This window comes from Plodia interpunctella, chromosome 7 (genome assembly GCF_027563975.2).
Source record: "Plodia interpunctella isolate USDA-ARS_2022_Savannah chromosome 7, ilPloInte3.2, whole genome shotgun sequence".
Classification (NCBI taxonomy): Eukaryota; Metazoa; Arthropoda; class Insecta; order Lepidoptera; family Pyralidae; genus Plodia; species Plodia interpunctella.
The window spans coordinates 7400238-7416782 of record NC_071300.1 but is presented as its reverse complement, the minus strand read 5'-3'; the positions used below and the strand labels follow the sequence as shown (position 1 = coordinate 7416782).

The 16545-nt window shown below is 33.9% G+C and overlaps 4 protein-coding genes across 10 annotated transcripts; 2 read left to right on the top strand and 2 right to left on the bottom strand.

Annotated features, from left to right (window-relative positions):
- The first annotated feature begins 17 nt into the window (after positions 1–17).
- LOC128671542 (uncharacterized protein) lies at positions 18–2462 on the top strand. The gene is made up of 3 exons (XM_053748078.1): positions 18–786; positions 876–1148; positions 1262–2462. Exons 1-3 carry the CDS (start codon positions 236–238, stop codon positions 1656–1658), a joined length of 1221 nt encoding a protein of 406 aa, XP_053604053.1. The 5' UTR covers positions 18–235; the 3' UTR covers positions 1659–2462.
- On the bottom strand, positions 1669–3605 carry Rpe (Ribulose-5-phosphate-3-epimerase). Its single transcript, XM_053748079.1, has 4 exons — positions 3116–3605; positions 2795–2902; positions 2016–2237; positions 1669–1888 (listed from the first exon to the last, which is right to left on the bottom strand). Exons 1-4 carry the CDS (start codon positions 3350–3352, stop codon positions 1778–1780), a joined length of 678 nt encoding a protein of 225 aa, XP_053604054.1. The 5' UTR covers positions 3353–3605; the 3' UTR covers positions 1669–1777.
- Positions 3606–4225: 620 nt separating this feature from the next.
- LOC128671482 (peptidase inhibitor 16-like) lies at positions 4226–11066 on the top strand. Of its 6 annotated transcripts, none has more exons than XM_053747951.2 (9): positions 4227–4432; positions 5275–5430; positions 6514–6610; positions 6745–6871; positions 8379–8472; positions 8853–9018; positions 9679–9891; positions 10279–10590; positions 10783–11066. In XM_053747951.2, exons 1-9 carry the CDS (start codon positions 4292–4294, stop codon positions 11049–11051), a joined length of 1575 nt encoding a protein of 524 aa, XP_053603926.1. In that variant the 5' UTR covers positions 4227–4291; the 3' UTR covers positions 11052–11066. The 6 variants fall into 6 exon arrangements, 5 of the variants coding, with proteins under 5 accessions (XP_053603923.1, XP_053603926.1, XP_053603922.1 ...); XM_053747947.2 differs by having other exon boundaries at positions 9679–10158; XR_008404850.2 differs by having other exon boundaries at positions 4229–4432; positions 9679–10158; positions 10279–10716; positions 10783–10886.
- LOC128671481 (uncharacterized) lies at positions 11058–16535 on the bottom strand. 2 transcript variants are annotated; one of them, XM_053747944.1, is made up of 8 exons: positions 16381–16535; positions 15853–16011; positions 15508–15604; positions 15058–15184; positions 14766–14850; positions 14281–14470; positions 13550–13732; positions 11058–13095 (listed from the first exon to the last, which is right to left on the bottom strand). In XM_053747944.1, exons 1-8 carry the CDS (start codon positions 16480–16482, stop codon positions 11102–11104), a joined length of 2937 nt encoding a protein of 978 aa, XP_053603919.1. In that variant the 5' UTR covers positions 16483–16535; the 3' UTR covers positions 11058–11101. The 2 variants fall into 2 exon arrangements, with proteins under 2 accessions (XP_053603919.1, XP_053603921.1); XM_053747946.1 differs by lacking the exons at positions 15508–15604; positions 15853–16011; positions 16381–16535 and having other exon boundaries at positions 15054–15184.
- Between the last annotated feature and the right edge of the window lie 10 nt (positions 16536–16545).

Sequence of the window (16545 nt, the reverse complement as noted above, 5' to 3'; positions counted from 1 at the left end):
CTCAATCTCTGTCATTCATACAGCTTTACCTGTCAGTACTGTACGTATTAACTTTCTTTTCTCCCTCACCCCCTCTCACTGTGTTGTTGCCACGGAGTTGTTGCTTTGCTGTGTGTTATTTTTATAATCAAGTCTCATTTTAATACAATAATAGAAAATTTGGAATTTTATTTTTAAATTTTACAGACATGAACTATTGATAAATTGTGCTCTCAGGTTTTAATAATTTGAGGTTATGTCTCAACCAACAACAGTGAAACCTGCAGGGAAAAGCTGGAGGGAGATAAATCAGGAAAGGAAAGCATTGAAGCGGAAACGTAATGAAGAAAAGATTGTAAAGAGAGAGAAGAAGTTGGCTTTGGAGAAAGAAGTGGAGCTTAAACAGAAAGAAGAGATTTATAGGGAGAAAAAATATTCGGAGATTTCCACTGTTAGTATAGCTGTGCCGGGTTCCATATTAGAAAATGCGCAGTCAGCAGAATTGCGCACGTACCTGTCAGGTCAAATAGCAAGAGCTGCATGTGTATTCTGTGTAGACGAGGTGATTGTTTATGATGACATTGGCGACAAACTGGGCACTAAAAAGTCTAAATTAGAGGAAGCTGATGGAGTCAAAGTAGCTCGCAAAAGCTGCGTGCAGCTAGCCCGAATATTGCAATATTTAGAATGCCCACAATATTTGAGAAAACATTTCTTTCCTATACATAAAGATTTGGAGTTTGCTGGCTTATTAAATCCATTGGATGCTCCACATCACTTGCGAATGTCAAACGATTTTAAATTCAGGTAGGTCCTATTTTTATTTGCTTGTTGTACATTTGGTGCTCTCCAATAATTAATATTTAAAAATAATAGATTAATTTTCAAAATTTCAGAGAAGGGATAACAATGAATAAAAAGGTGAAGCCAGGCAGAGGTTCCCAAGTAAATGTGGGATTGCTGCAAGATGTGTCTACAGATAAACTATTGAACCCTGGAATTCGAGTCACTGTCCGAATGTTGCCTGCAACTGAAGGAAGCAAGAAAGTCAAAGGAAAAATTGTCAGCCTTACAACACCAAGAGCGGAAACTGGAGTGTACTGGGGTTACACTGTCAGAATAGCTAATAATCTTGGACAAGTTTTTACACAATCCCCTTATAAAGATGGGTAAGTTATACAAACATCTTATTTCAAAAGTTAAATGAAGTAGTACCAGATTAAAACAGCCTTCATTACGTCAATTAGTTGTTTAAAATAACCAAACTTCCTTTTTTTTTCAGATATGATTTGACCATTGGAACTTCTGATAGAGGGATTTCCATAGATGAACTACCTGAAAAAGAACTGAAATATAACCACACTCTCATTGTATTTGGAGGTTTACATGGTATTGAAGCTGCACTGGAAAGTGATGAGCAACTGAATGTAGATGATGCCAGTCTTCTCTTCAATCACTATGTCAATGTACTTCCTAACCAAGGCTCAAGAACAATACGCACAGAAGAAGCAATACTAGTGGCCCTATCAGGACTAAGAAACAAGTTAAAAGCTAACAATGAACCAATGGTTTTTAAAGAGTCAGGTATTGCCTGTAGTTCAATATTCCCTGCTCCAAAACTGGACATCTCGGACAATTCAGGTGCTGAAAATAATATAGATTTAAGTAGATTTGATTAAAACCATAGTGTAGAAAACATGCTTTTTATTTTCCATGTAAAAACCCTTTTATAAAAATATATTTGGAAGCCCAATGATTTAATATAGGTATGTCTATGTACACAAAGATTGAGACAATTTTATTGTTTTAAAATTGCCTCTTGCACAGAATCTCGCAGAAGTTTTATAGTAGCAGCTTGATCTTGTGCACCAATAACAGCAGTCCCAGAGACAATCATGTTTGCTCCAGCCTGAAATAGATTTAAAAACTTTATTTAGGAAAAATGAAATTATTGTAGTAGTGGGCAATAGACATAGAAATGTAGGTATATTTTCATATTTAGTTTACATGTAATTATAGTTCTTGGACATATTTACATTTGCACAGCAGCTGATAGTTGACGGGCCAACCCCTCCATCAACCTCAATATCCAAGAGTGGGTAATTTTCTCTCAATAACTTCACTTTTTCCATTTGGTTTTCCATGAATTTCTGCCCACCAAACCCTGGCTCCACAGTCATGATTAGCACCATGTCTGCTATATTTATATATTTCTCAACTTCAGAAACAGGTGTCCCAGGTTTTATTGCTAAGCCAACCTGTGAATTTAGAAATAAATGCAGAAATCACAATTGATATTATGTAGTTAGTGATTTATTAATTAATGTGGAAATGCAATAAATTTATTGTACTGTTAAGTATGAGTCAAATAAAATATGAAGGGTAAATTAAGGTCACTAGTGTTTTCATTAGTAAATTAATACTAAGATATTTCCTAGTATTTCAAGAATAAGTAATTTGTAAACTTTTAAAAAAATAATAAATGATTAGCTGCTGCTTATCAATTAATATCCAATTCTTAATTGCTTCCTTAAAGTTTTCTCATTTTTTTATAGCCTGTATTTTGTGTCCCACTGCTGGGCAAAGGCCTCCCCTTCTGTCTTCCAAAGGTTTCTATACTGAGCCGATTATTGCCAACCACTAATAACTCATAATAATTTTCATACTCATATTTACTCATACTTTCTACTTTTTTCAAACCCTACTGATATGAAGTATGGGTGGATTATTCCATTATTTACTTATGTAAAAATATTACCTATTTATTATATTTGAAGTCTCATATTTAAAATGTTTTTTTAAATATATTTCTTACCTTCATTCCATTTTCTTTAATTTTCCTGCAAACATCTTCAACATTTGTAATTGGTTCTATGTGAAATGTGTACTGATCCACACCTGCATCGGCCATGGGAGCTATCCACTGAAAAAATTGATTTAGGCATTTATTTAAAAAGAAAATATTTATTACATACTTACTTCAATGTGGCCCCAATGCTATGATTTTTAACCAATATAACCTAGAAATAAACTTTAATATATTATATCTACCTAATGACCATAATGCAATTTTCTGTAATACCCATGTTAAAAAAAAGGAGATTTAAAATGTAAATATAAGTATGAAACGTCATACCTGTTCCGGTTTTGAGACCATCATGTGGGTTTCGAAAAACGCCTCTTTTATTTTGGAACGGAGGCATTTTACCACAGGGTGTCCAAATGTAAGATTTGGTACAAAATGCCCATCCATTACGTCTAAATGCAAGTAATCCGCACCATTATTTAGTAATTTTTGAGATTCCTCGTATAATTTGGACAAATCGGAGTTGAGGATCGAAGGTCCAATGCGAGCTTTTAAACTTCTGCTCATATTGTTTAGTTTGGAAAAATGAACTACTTTTATACTTTGTGTTACGTTCTCGTAAATACAAATGCACCTATTACAGCAACACTCGTGAAAACCGCGAAAAATAATAAAAGTTTGTGGAAAGTGATAAGAGCAGCAATATTTCTTTTCTTATCAAATCAAATTGACACTATTATCTGTCTGTTTGTCACGATTCACGATCGTATCTTATGGTGGCGTTAGTTTCTACTACACCAGTAAACTTTTGTATGAAAAAGTAATATTTTTACATTTTGTTGTCAGAATAGATAACTTTGTCGTCATTATGTTCAAAAGTAAAATTCAAGTCATATGTCAATGTCAACCATTTTTTTTATCTCAGACTGGGCACAGGAGCACGGATTCTCTGATTTTTATGAACAAAATTTTATGAATGATTTATGCTAGTGAGCGTGGAGCACACAGATATAAAAACATTACATGGTGGAGCACGACCTAGCAGAGGAGTAGCCTCGGATCACCTGTATCTTTAGGCAGTAACATGATGGTACAGTCCGGGCATCTGCTTCACCTGGCAGAAATTGTTCTAATATCTGTCGTCTGCCCAGACAGTGTTTTATTATCTGTAGCCCAGACCCTCGCGCAGTTAGTATGTTGGGTGTTGTAACAAAAAATACAATCATAACAGGTATACCTACTTAGTAAGCGTCAAAATAAGGTCAACATGATAATATTAGTCTCTAGTACTTTCTTAGTAGTACCTTCTTCTAGTACTTACTTAGTCAAAATGATCTAAAAAAAACAGTTATTACACAAACGCATATACCTAGGTCTATATTTAAATGAGTAGTCAGTGTAAAGTGGGCTTTGAATAAGTATCCGCATTGAGTCCTTGACCAACTAGATGCGAGAGGAGAATAATCGTATTTACAATTTGTGTTTGTTATCTCCTTTACATTGTAAATGAGCAAAAAAATATTTATTAAATTCCCATTACACGCTATTTTATTTTTACTTTTTTATTCACGATCAATTCAATCTGATCAATACTGCAGCGATGAGCAATGCAAAGAACATAATAGAAATGTATCATGTCATATGCAGGTGAGAAACAGGTTTATCTACCCACTACTTGCCCTCTGAATTGCCTTCTTGCCTTGAATTTCTCTGACTTTCACCCGATTAATTTAAAAAAGTAGTCTATATACTTTAACTACATGCATAAAAACCGCATTAAAATCCGTTTCATAGTTTAAAATATTTTTACATACATAGGGTCAGAGAGACATAAAGCGGGAAGCGACTTTGTTTTATACTAGTAGCAGCCCGTTCCGGCATCGCTCGGGTAAAAACATAATAAATTATTCACCTAAACCTTCCTCTGGAATCACACTATCTATTGGAGAAAACCGCATGAAAATCCGTGCAGAAGTTTTTGAGTTTATCGCGAACAGACAGGTGCGACAGAGGACTTTATTTGTTTGAGTAGATAATATGTAAGGTTACGGATGTAGTGACGATGATAAAGTACCTACCTACCTAAATAGAGCAGGTAGGTACCTACCAATACATTCTGTTACAAAAGTTTTGGTAACAACCCCGAACGTTATACAAGTAACCAATTAAGTATTTTTCCGGAATAAATACGTAAGCGAGTTCGTTATGAAGCCATAACTGCTTACCTACTTTTTATCTCTAAAAGAAATCTCCTTAAAAACAATGTAGGTATATTACATCCGACGGATTACGCAAAATGAAATAAATAAGTATATGTAATAAAAAATACCAACAACATCGTTATAAAACTAATCGCTGGCTGACTGTAAGAGATCCATTTATGGGATAAGTCCGCCATTGTATAGTTTCCATCTTATTATGTATATACTTTTAACATGTTCCTTGTGCAATACAAATATTACAAAAAAACAAACAATATAATTTTGCAGGTAGGAATTTGGGTCCGGCACTGCGTTGACTACGAAAAAACAATCAAAACAGAAAGGGACAAGCAAGCCATTTTGAATAAAATAAATAGCAGACGAAATAAGGTGGCATCGGGCGAGATCCGGTCATTCCCACCGGCTGGGAACATGATGAAATTGGTGAATTTATAAATAAAATAGCGACACGCCCCTTCTCCGCACGAGTGCAATATTAGACATGCTATATACATATAAACCTTCCTCTTGAATCACTCTATGTATTAAAAAAAAGCCGCATCAAAATCCTTTGAATATTCAACTTTGTATTATACTTACTATGTAAAATATTTTAAAGGGCGCTCTCTGCTAACTAGCGCCGCCATCGCATTTGTATTATTTTCTTTTGATTAATAGTAAAGACTAAAAAAAAACAATGGTGATTATGCTAAACTAGATAAATGATCGTTATTATAGTTTTCTATTATACAAAACTAGCGGCTTATCCCGGCTTCGTTTGAGTAAAACCATAATAAATATCACTTTAGCACTTACGTAATCGTGGCACCTGTGCCCAATAGAAAACTATAAAACTTTCTATAATATTAAAATCAATTTTCTAATGTAGCATAATCTTCTGGGGTTTCTTTTAGTTAGAAATAAAAATATAATAGGTGGTGATAGTGGGTTGCCCCGTCTCAAACAAAAAAGGTCGTCAGTACATTAATACAGTGTCCATGCAGGGACTAAAAATCTCTGGCCGGTAAAATGCTCCGAGGGGCCGAATTACATTTATTTACACTCAGGTAATTCAACAACTGGTGGAAAATATTCCAAAGGGGCTCTAAGCTAAGTGGCGACAAAGTTTATATAGCTGTAGGGTTATTTCTACACGACGTCGCCCAAAAAAGGAGGTTATATTTCGTTATACTTATTGTTATTTTTATGTATTGATAAGGTAAAAAATGTTTCGGGCTTTATGAGTGAAGACGTGGGCCAGCACAACAAATAAATCATTTGATTATTTAAAAAATCCGCTGTTTTTTTTACAATCGACCGCCTCCCTGACGTCAACTTTCCTTGGGAACGATATTGTTTCTTATCATCTGTCATGACTATGTGTCCGTTAATAGCTTCATACTATTCCAGGCCAAGGCAATCCTCAGAAACGAGTAGGTAGATTAAGTCGGTAATTAAAACCTTAATTTAAATTTATATACCTAATTAATAGTCTATGTGCACAGAAGAACGTGTATTTTTTCACAGGAATGGAGTGAGAATTTAGAAAAGTCTGCCCAAAGATGGGCTGACCAATGTGTTGGGCAAGGTGCGCCTGATGTTAAAGACGAATGCTTGAACATAGGTAAGATCACTCTCTGTCTCTCTCTGTCCGAAAAAAGAAATTAAAAAAAATTGCAAAATAAGGATTTAGTACATATATTGTTCCAAATTAAAATTGTACCTAACTATTAATAACTTGTCGTCTTATATTTATAGAAACTGAAGGCCAAAATATAGCAACGATATTCGGCGATGCCCCAGGCTTATCGCCTTTGGTATTGGTGGATGTCTGGTACATGGAACTTCTCCACATGAATACTTCAATCATACCACAATATATATTGTAAGTAACAGAATTAAGATACAATAATTGAAGAATTTAAGTAGGTAGGTACACGTCCAACAACTTTTCCAATTTCAACTCTTATTGAGAACACAATACGCTTGAACAGTCACGATAAGAAGTTTGTAAGTATGTAGAAAGTCTAAATATCCTAAAACGCGTAGGGACACGTTCTTCAACCGATTTCTAGAAAAAATCAGGTAAATATCCTTAATTTCTTTTTAATATCTGGCTATGAATAACCATTTATGATAAGGATATGAATTTCAATTCAGAAACTATAGTGGCTGAAAAGCCATCTTTAAGCCGTAAAAAAATCAGGTTTGTTGATTAGGTAAGTTGGCTATTAAAAAGTCGAGATACTTATTACCAAATTACAAAAGCTTGTCATCCATGTTCATTAAATAATCTATTTAATGAACATGATAATCTATTTATATCTCATAAATCTTTGATTTATATATTTGTTTGTCATTTTGTGTTTGTTTGCTTAGTTTCGATATTGTTGATCATAACTAGGGTTCCACTGCGCACGAACAGAAATTATTTAAAGAGATGAATTAGGGACAAAATAAATTATTTACAAAGTTCAAAAATAACATCGTTTTGAAATATGGTAAACTGGTAATGTTAGTAATTAATTCATCGTAGACATCTGAATATCCAAACTGCCACAGTAACCATTGTAGCGTCGTAGCGTTTATTCGTAGAGTATAGATGCGCTACGAATAAAGGCTACGACGCTACGAACTCTTGTAGATATATCGTAGCCGCACGTAGCATCGATTCTCGTAGATAATAGGGTCGTTGACAAGGTCAGAGAATTGTAAAAAAAATATAATGTAGATTATATTTAAAAAAAAAATAGATTTATGGATCATTAGGATGAATCATTATACGAATTTTCAAAAAGTATGGAATCATAAAAACACAGTCAATCATCACAAAATACAAACGTTTTGTAATGACTTTTAAGAACACCATTTAATATAGCTATCGAATAAACATTTTCTTTGCGAACAATTTAGTAAGTTGTGACGTCACTTCTATGTGTCATTTAGTAAGGAGCGTCAAATGCGGACTAGTCAAAATATGTGTTTTTATTTTTGTCACACTTTGAAAGCCATTATTATGTCATTATCACAGTAATTTTTTCATTGGTGTTTCTATTAATAAGAGGGCCTTCGAATAGTCATCAAAACAAAATATTGTAAACTAGCCTATTGGAGGACAAAGTTGTTTTGAAGACAGAAATAAGTCGCGTTGCTTATATATGTATGCATAGATTTGTATAAAGTGTGACAAAGCAAAATGTAGCTAATATTATGGCACCTACAAGTGCCTAAAAGGTAACACACCCTAAATGTGGGAATAGTACGTTTTGAGTCAACAAACAAAAATAAACCTTAACACCTATCACTTTGGGCGGGTTAAGAACGTTTTCTAAAAACTCCGGTTTTTGGCAGCCTTAACCTTCATTAAAGCTAACCAGCTAAGCCTGTTACAGATCCTCGGAAGCAGGATTATCCCATTACGACTATTTTGCTCAACTAGTGTGGGCGGAGTCTAGCTACGTGGGATGTGGCGGCGTCAAGTTCAAAGTAAGTGGCTGTTCTTCTTCGTATGTCGATGACAAATCTACAAACGTTGTACCATTGATTGTTATTTTTTTTGCTATGCCCATTAATTTAAGGCAGTTTTTTGTAATTCCCAAGAGGGTTGATGTCAGGCAGGCGGTTGCAGTTGCAGTGCAGAAGATTTTTCATCACAACTTATTATCGTTTAATAAAAATAATATATTTTAAACTTTTGTAACAAATTAATGCTAACAAAAGCTATTAAAGCTAACACATTTGCTAAAAAATTGCACCTACAAAATATACATTCTGAAAATAAAATCAACTTCCATTCATCCACATTTAGAATTGAAACTGCACATTTAAAAATATTTCTATAAATAAAAGTGTAAATTTTATTTCAGGAATCGAAAAAGGATGGCAAAGGAACAAACAGAACAGTTAACAGGCTGGTATGTAATTTCTTTCCCGGCGGAAACCGAGTGCACAAACCAGTGTATGTGAAAGGAGAACCTTGTTCCACGTGCCCTGAGGGGAGTGGCTGTGATTTGGAATATAATGCCTTATGTAGTAAGTTTTCATCATCTTTCTCACCATTTTCCATCACTTGACGGCGCAATATATCTTTTCTCTCCATAATTCTCTATTTGTTGTCTTACTCGCGTCCACTCCTAACTCCCTCCATCTCACACTCATAGTCCATCCAACTCTTTTTTGATCTCTTCACTAACGATTAAACTTCATATTCAACAGTCGTATGTAGTAGGTAAATATTATGTTTTTAAATCTTTCTCATTCTGTCAAGTGAAAATTAATACCAGGGAAGTGATTTTTACACAGATGAGTCGATTTCTTTTGGATCCTTTAATCGTTTCTAACTTCGTAACAATTTTCATTTATGGACCACTAGCTTGCTCGCGGCTCCATCTATGCAAATTTTCCACGAGAACAGTATTTCTGAATAAAGGGTAGGTACCCTGTGTCTTTCTTTGTATTCTTAGCTATTTTAAGCAAAATTTAAAGAAGAGAGTAGTGAGAATAAATTATAGAGCGGGTTATATGCAAATTCATAAATGTTTTCATATAGTTAAGAAATATTAAATATCTGTAATAGATATTTACCTACTTATATATTATGTCTATTTCTCACTTCAGTTTTAATAACAATACAATTATATACTCCGTATTTATGTATAGCTAACTTAATTGTAATAAAAAAACTTATTTCAGAACTTATTAGAACGAAAGGAATACATAGTACCGAAGATATTACAAAAATGATTCATAATAATTCAAATACAACAAAACGTAATGGTTCCTCATTTATAAATACCGATCAGATTATTAATGACACAAATGATGATGAATATTTTATGCCTTATAATTATTTTACAAATGTTAATAAAGCCTCAATGGAGACTGTTACCCCCTCACCAACTATTGGTAAGCAATGCAAAGACATGGCTGTTGAAGACTTTCTAGAATTATTAAAAAAGAAATTAAGCAATGACCCAATGTTCAAAGATCTCGCTTCTAAATCAAATTCACTAGCAGGAGATGTCACGAACACAGATCCCAATGTTGCAGCATTTGTTAGTAAACTTTACAGTAAAAAAGTTCCTTCCACAACGACAAAACAAACTGAAAAAGATTTTATAAATTCGACATTACTTGTGGATTTAGTAGAGGCTGTGATATTTAGAAGTGGGGGTGAGATTAAATATTTTTTATATTTTAAATATTAAATGATTGTTTGATTATTATACGTTCGTGTAAAAAAAATATATTTTTCTTCAAATTTTCTTTAAATTGACACCTAATTTATTTCAGACAAAATGCCAACGTCAGTAGAAAGTGAATCTTATTTCAATACACCAATCGTCGAAGTTAATCCTATCAAAATAAAGGCAGAACTATCTGAAATCAAGTTGAATCAAGATTTTACAGGGCATTATTTTTTCCCTGAAGACGAAGATGAAACTGAAGCTACCAAAACTGAAATAACTGAAGTACCCGAATTATATGAGGACATGTTAAGTTTTTCAATGTCAGATGTGGCATTGGAAATAGAGGATTTTAAACGTATAAAAACCACAAAAGATTTCCTTGAAGAGATTCTAGAATCAGAATCCGCCAGCGAAAGTATGACCACATCTGCGGTAACAATCTAATGTAATCAATCGTTATACTTTCCAAATAAGGCCTCGAGGAATACCGCCTTCGATAAAGTGTTAACACAGTCCATTGATAAATTTTAGCATCTCACAGGTATCTTTAGAATATATTATTTATGTAATTAATAACTTTGTAATATATTTTATGTATGTATTACAGATCGTGTTATAAGGTTTAAAAGACATGAAGAAGAAACAAATGATATAGACACAACATTTCAAAGTGCTAGAAGAGGTGTACCTGACCTGTGCCAACCACGGAAAGTAAAAATTAAGTATAGCGACTTGTTACGTCAAATCGCTTTCGACTTAAAAATGTTGAAATTGAGTGACCGTTTTCATTGTACTAAAAGCTATTCTGCGAAACACGTAAATGCGCTATTTACTCAAATCCTCTGCGTAGTTACGTTTCAATGTATTTTAAAATAAACTGTGTTTAAATAATTCATGTCTTTAATTCATAATTTATAATATACATTTTAAATAACCAAATAATTAAAAATAATTATAGAATAAATATTTGCTGCATTGCGAAGGCCGTCGTTGCACGCACATTTGCTTTTATCAGAAGAGTGAAAAATTCTCCAGCCACTTATTATCTTTTTCAATACTCTGTAATACAAATCACCGTAAGAGATAGTTTCTCTAAGATTATTTTGACGATTTTCATCTCTTTTTACTCTTAAGTTTTCCTCACATGTACATTCGCTTTGTTCATGTGAATGCATTTTTTCTGTACTCGAGTCATAATAGCCATACGAAGATGGAGGACTTGACATTTGTGAAACGGTTTCAGTAACAATGTCACCATCGAAGAACTCTACACCAGAATCTCTACGTCGAATATCTAGTGCGCGCTTTTCACAATAATCTTCACCTCCATGCAATCCATCTCCAGAGGTTTCTTCTCCGCGCTCATTTTCAATGTCACTATCACCTATTGTTGAAAATTTATTTCTATTCATGTAAATTCTCGTACAAGTTGAGGTTCGTGTACATCCATCTACATAACCTGATGGGGTCAAAGAACCTTTTTCTACTTCCCAACCTCCAATTACAGATCCATCAGCGCCAGTTACAGTAACTGCTGTCCAGGTACAAGTTAACTTACGAGTACAATGTTTTTTTCTTTCAAACGGTGTGTTCGCAGTTATTTCACTACTTTTTGTTGTAGATGTAGATTTTTCAGCCACTTCGTTCCCTGTTAGTTTTTTCTTTGAAGATGCTGTTCCGTTTTTGGTCGTCGATGCTAATTTTTTAGTGGTTGCTGTTGCTTTTTTAGTGGTTGCTGATGCTTTTTTAGTGGTTGCTGCTGCTTTTTTAGTAGTAGCTGTTGTTTTTTTGGTTGGAACTCGTCGAGCTCCATAGATATCGATATCTGCTTCTCCAAATTTTCTGAGACGCATCAATTCATCAAAAGATAAATATTTTTCAGTTATTAATTTTCTACTAACATCATTGTCTTCACTTAAATTGATAGTTATAAATTCGGTGGTCGTAGTAGGTTTCCTGTAATTAACTTTTTGCCTATTGGAAAGAGTAGTATATCTTAATGATTTTAGTTGTGGGGATATTTTATGAGTCAATTCATCTATTTGCCAAAATGGTTTAAATGTTGATTCTTCTGTTGACTCGCGTCTATTTCTTCGGTAATTATCAAGCTTCTTGTATATATTACCCATATAATCATCATAGTAATCTTTAAAATTATTAATACTTTTATCATTTTCGTTAAAGTTTAACTTTTTTGTAGATGTAAAAGTCTGGAGTTCGGTTTTAATAGATGCTCCATGTTTGAATGGCCAACCTTTTGTGAAAGAAGTTTCTTTACCACCATTATTTTTTTCTCCACTACGAATACCTATATTTGGCACTTGGTCATAATATTCAAAGTTCGGTGCAGATTTTCTAGTATCATCTGTAAATGTCGTCTGTATTCGTAAATAATTAGGGTACCTGGTTGTTAGGCACTTACAATTAATATTACACATACATTTTGTAGGCAAAGGAGCAGGAGTAGAACAAGATGATGTAGGTATATTACAAGGACAATCATCTTTAACTATATGTTGTTCTTGTGTTGGTGCATAATCTTTACGTGGTCTTCTCGTGCATTGAGCCTTTGAAACACATCTTGTCTCAGTCGGACATGGTACAGTTGCATCTTTACGAGTACATTCATTATTTCCGTTACATCTTCCATTATATGGTGAGTTTTCTACACCACCACTGAAAGAGTCAGGCATAAAATTGAATCTTCGAAAATCTTCTCTGGCCGTGCCTCCTTGAGTGGTTTTCATTTCTTCAATCGTATGCAAATAATGACCATGGTAGACGCGGGAATGCCCTCTTTCTTGAGGACGATCTCCCCTCTCCTGACCGAAGTTTCCGGCCATCATGTTTTGATTGTATTTAAAACTGGGTACTGGTATAGGATTCATATTATATTGGTTTATACCCGAATTCATGCCAGCTAAAACAATGAAAAAGAAGCAAATATAAGGACGGAATGGCGAACTGTCAACAGATTATGCGATGCTTTGCGATATAGAATCACGCGGAAGTGTTTTCTTTCTTTGAAATAATGACATCTCTGATTTATACTTATTGGAGTAGATACTACATTACTACATAGTTGTTGTTATTATTATTTTATTACGTGTCAGTTAAAAATTATTCAATCGAGGTAAGCGTGAGTTTGTATGTTTGAGGCGGGGAATCTCCGAAACTACCGAACCGATTTCAAAAATTCTTTCACTATTAGAAAGGTACATTTTTCAATATTATATAGGCTTCATTTTATCTCAAAATTCCCACGGGAGCAAATCCCCAGGCAGCATCTAGTTCATTTATAAAACGACTAACATTTTTCTCTAATTTTATTGTGAACTTAAATATTTCCAAGTACACAAATACACGATACTTACTATAAGTAATATTTTCAATGTGTCTTATTTTCTGATTTTTTTGTTCTACTTTCAGGTTTGCGTTTGGTTTAAGCGGCCTGAAGATATTTCGGATAGGATCTATCGCTTGCTTCGCAGTGCTGTTTGATAAGTTCAGGATTCTGAGTAAACTGCTCACTCTAGGACTTCCTGATGTTTTTTTTACTGAAACGTAATTTTTGAGTTTTAGTTAACTAGTTATTGTGTTAGTTAACTAGATTTGCCACTTATTTGATAATTATATCCGTGGCAAATCAGCCTCAATAATCGACACAATGAAACTTTGGCCTGTTATTTTGCATGCTGTACGCCGTTTTGTACCACAGTGCGTGATTGAGTAAATCATAATAATCAAAATCAAATACAAACAATGATCAAAATAAACATTATTGATCAATGGGATTCATACTTTACTAGCTGATGTCCGTAGCTCCGCCCACATCAAATAGTTGCTTGTGTCAATCTCCTAATCTGCAACTGTCTACACCTTAAAAAATTCCTCACTCCAATGCTATGTAATTTATTCCATTCTGACGTAAAAGAGAACAAACATACTTTTCAATATTACTTCTCAACTTTCATATTTTTCAATCTTAGTATGGATTATAGTGAGCAGTCGGAGATTGAGCTCAGATGCCTAATGTCTAAGGAAGAAACCGGTAAAACATCACGTATCATAGTACTACGGTAGTAAAATCTTACTAGAAAAATACCATTGTCAAATGTGCTGAGATTCTTATGTTCAAGATGACTGCATAACCCTTGGAAGCTCTCATCAGGCAGCGAGTGGTCAGGGCATTGCGTGGCGGGGTATCCTATGGCGTACACTGGTTTCCCGTGGTAGTTTCCTCGTAGAGCAAAGTTGCATACCAGTCGGTCAACCATGCCGGTTTTGTGTTCCACCTTTAAAGTTGAATTATTTATATTGGCTATGTAATTACTGCTTTTGAGAAATATTCGGAACTGAATAGTCATTCAGTCGACTTTGGTAGACATTCAGTTCCTGGTGGGCTAGTTTTATCTACTCCAGACTGTCCAATCCAGTCCAGTTTTGATTCCGATTTTGAAGAATTAATTTCTGCCATATTTTAGCCTTTGACCATGTTACAAAATAAACAGTATCGTTTCCCAGCAACTTGTTAGCTAGAATCGCTTGTGAACTGAACCTTTGTAAGTAAATAAAATACCGAGTACTTACATAAAATCTGGCTCTGCCACATCCAACCCGACTGGTGTCAGCCCAAATCATTTGGGTGAAGTATTTTGTCTTGTTGTCCTGTGATCTGCAAAAGATATATGGCGCTAGAATGTAGAATAAAGAACTGTACATTTTTACACCCAAAACGATACTTACATGGTTCAATCTTGTGACAGTTATCTGTGCATCAAAAATCAGCATGATAAAAGCCCTCCCGAATAATTGCTTCACAGAAATCGATATTAAAAAAAGTATAATATAAAATTTGAATTTAATAAGAATACTTACTTACTGATTATAATATGCAACACTTCCAGTGTAATCCAGAATTTGTATGAACCAGGTGTCAACGAAACTCTTCACATTGAAAGATGACGCTTCGATGACAGTTGCTATGTTCTGCCCCACGGGTTCGTTTTCTGAAAGACGTTGGAATGGGAATCGTGGAGTAGTAAGTAATAAAGTATTATGTGGTATGAATTCTGGTGAATATGAATGAAGCGGTTTGCCAATCTACATTTTCACGTATTAACTGATGAATAATCGACTATGATTCTGAAGATATATTATATACTAGCTGTCCCCGCAACTTCGTTTGCGTGTTGTTCGAATTAATTGATATTTTCTTTTATATGAGATATCCTAGAGAATGTTTTCAAGTGAATAAAGCAGAAGAAGTTTTAACTTATATCGGAAGACAGGTAATACTGGTCTGATTTAAAATAATGAATAGAGATCTTACTAAGATTCCTGCATTGGTCTTCCTTGTCTGGCCAGAGCGATTGGTCGCACTGATCCACCCATCTTTGAGCGGACGCTGCTAATTCTGTAGACCAACGCTGAAAAGATATATTTTAGCATATATACCTTATCTCACAACAGACTACCTATGATAGTATTGTAACTCGAAATAGTATGTATTGATTGTTTAACTTCATTATTTTATTCGTGAAAATCATCAGTTGGCATTATATTCCTCTTTACAGTATGAAAAATGAGATAGTTTTATATCAGAAATTTCTTGAAATCGCATTTTAAAATATACATTCTTATCAATAAATAAATGTGCATAAAATACCACACTCACGATTTCCCTCATGTTAGCTGCAGCCGGCAAGAACTTTGAATAACCCATCGCTACATAGTTTCTTCGTTCATTAATTTTTTTGATAATCTCTTTGATATCATGATTGGTAAGAAAAACTGTCTTGTCATATAATTTACAAGACGTGCCAGCACCTGGCATCTACAATATAATGTTAAAAGTTAAGTTAAAAGTTATCCTAATATAATAATTTAATACGAAGTACTTATTATACATATAAAAAATTTGGTTTAAATGCAAGGATAGAATGATTAATATCTGAAAAGAGGACAAAGATTGCAGCTACTGCTTTTTATATTGTGTTAATGGTTTTCCAGTAACTAGGACAGAATTTGAAATTCAAATCAGATAAAGTGGTAAATATTCCGCTCATAGTGAATTTGAGCGGGTAGATTTCTGAAATCTTGTTCCTGTTAATGTTCAGCAGTATGTAGAAATTATTCATGATGATGTTCTTGATAAGTCTTCTGATCTTTGTCTAAACATGATGAGGTATTAAAATAAACTTACAGCGTATTTACAAAGAGTGTGCTCAGAACATATTTCACAATAAGAATTACCCACAACTATATCGACACAAGTTAATAATACAATTAATTTCACATTTATCATAATAAAATATTAAATATATTACAAATGACAGCTTTTACAGTATACTGACATCATGGCCTGGGT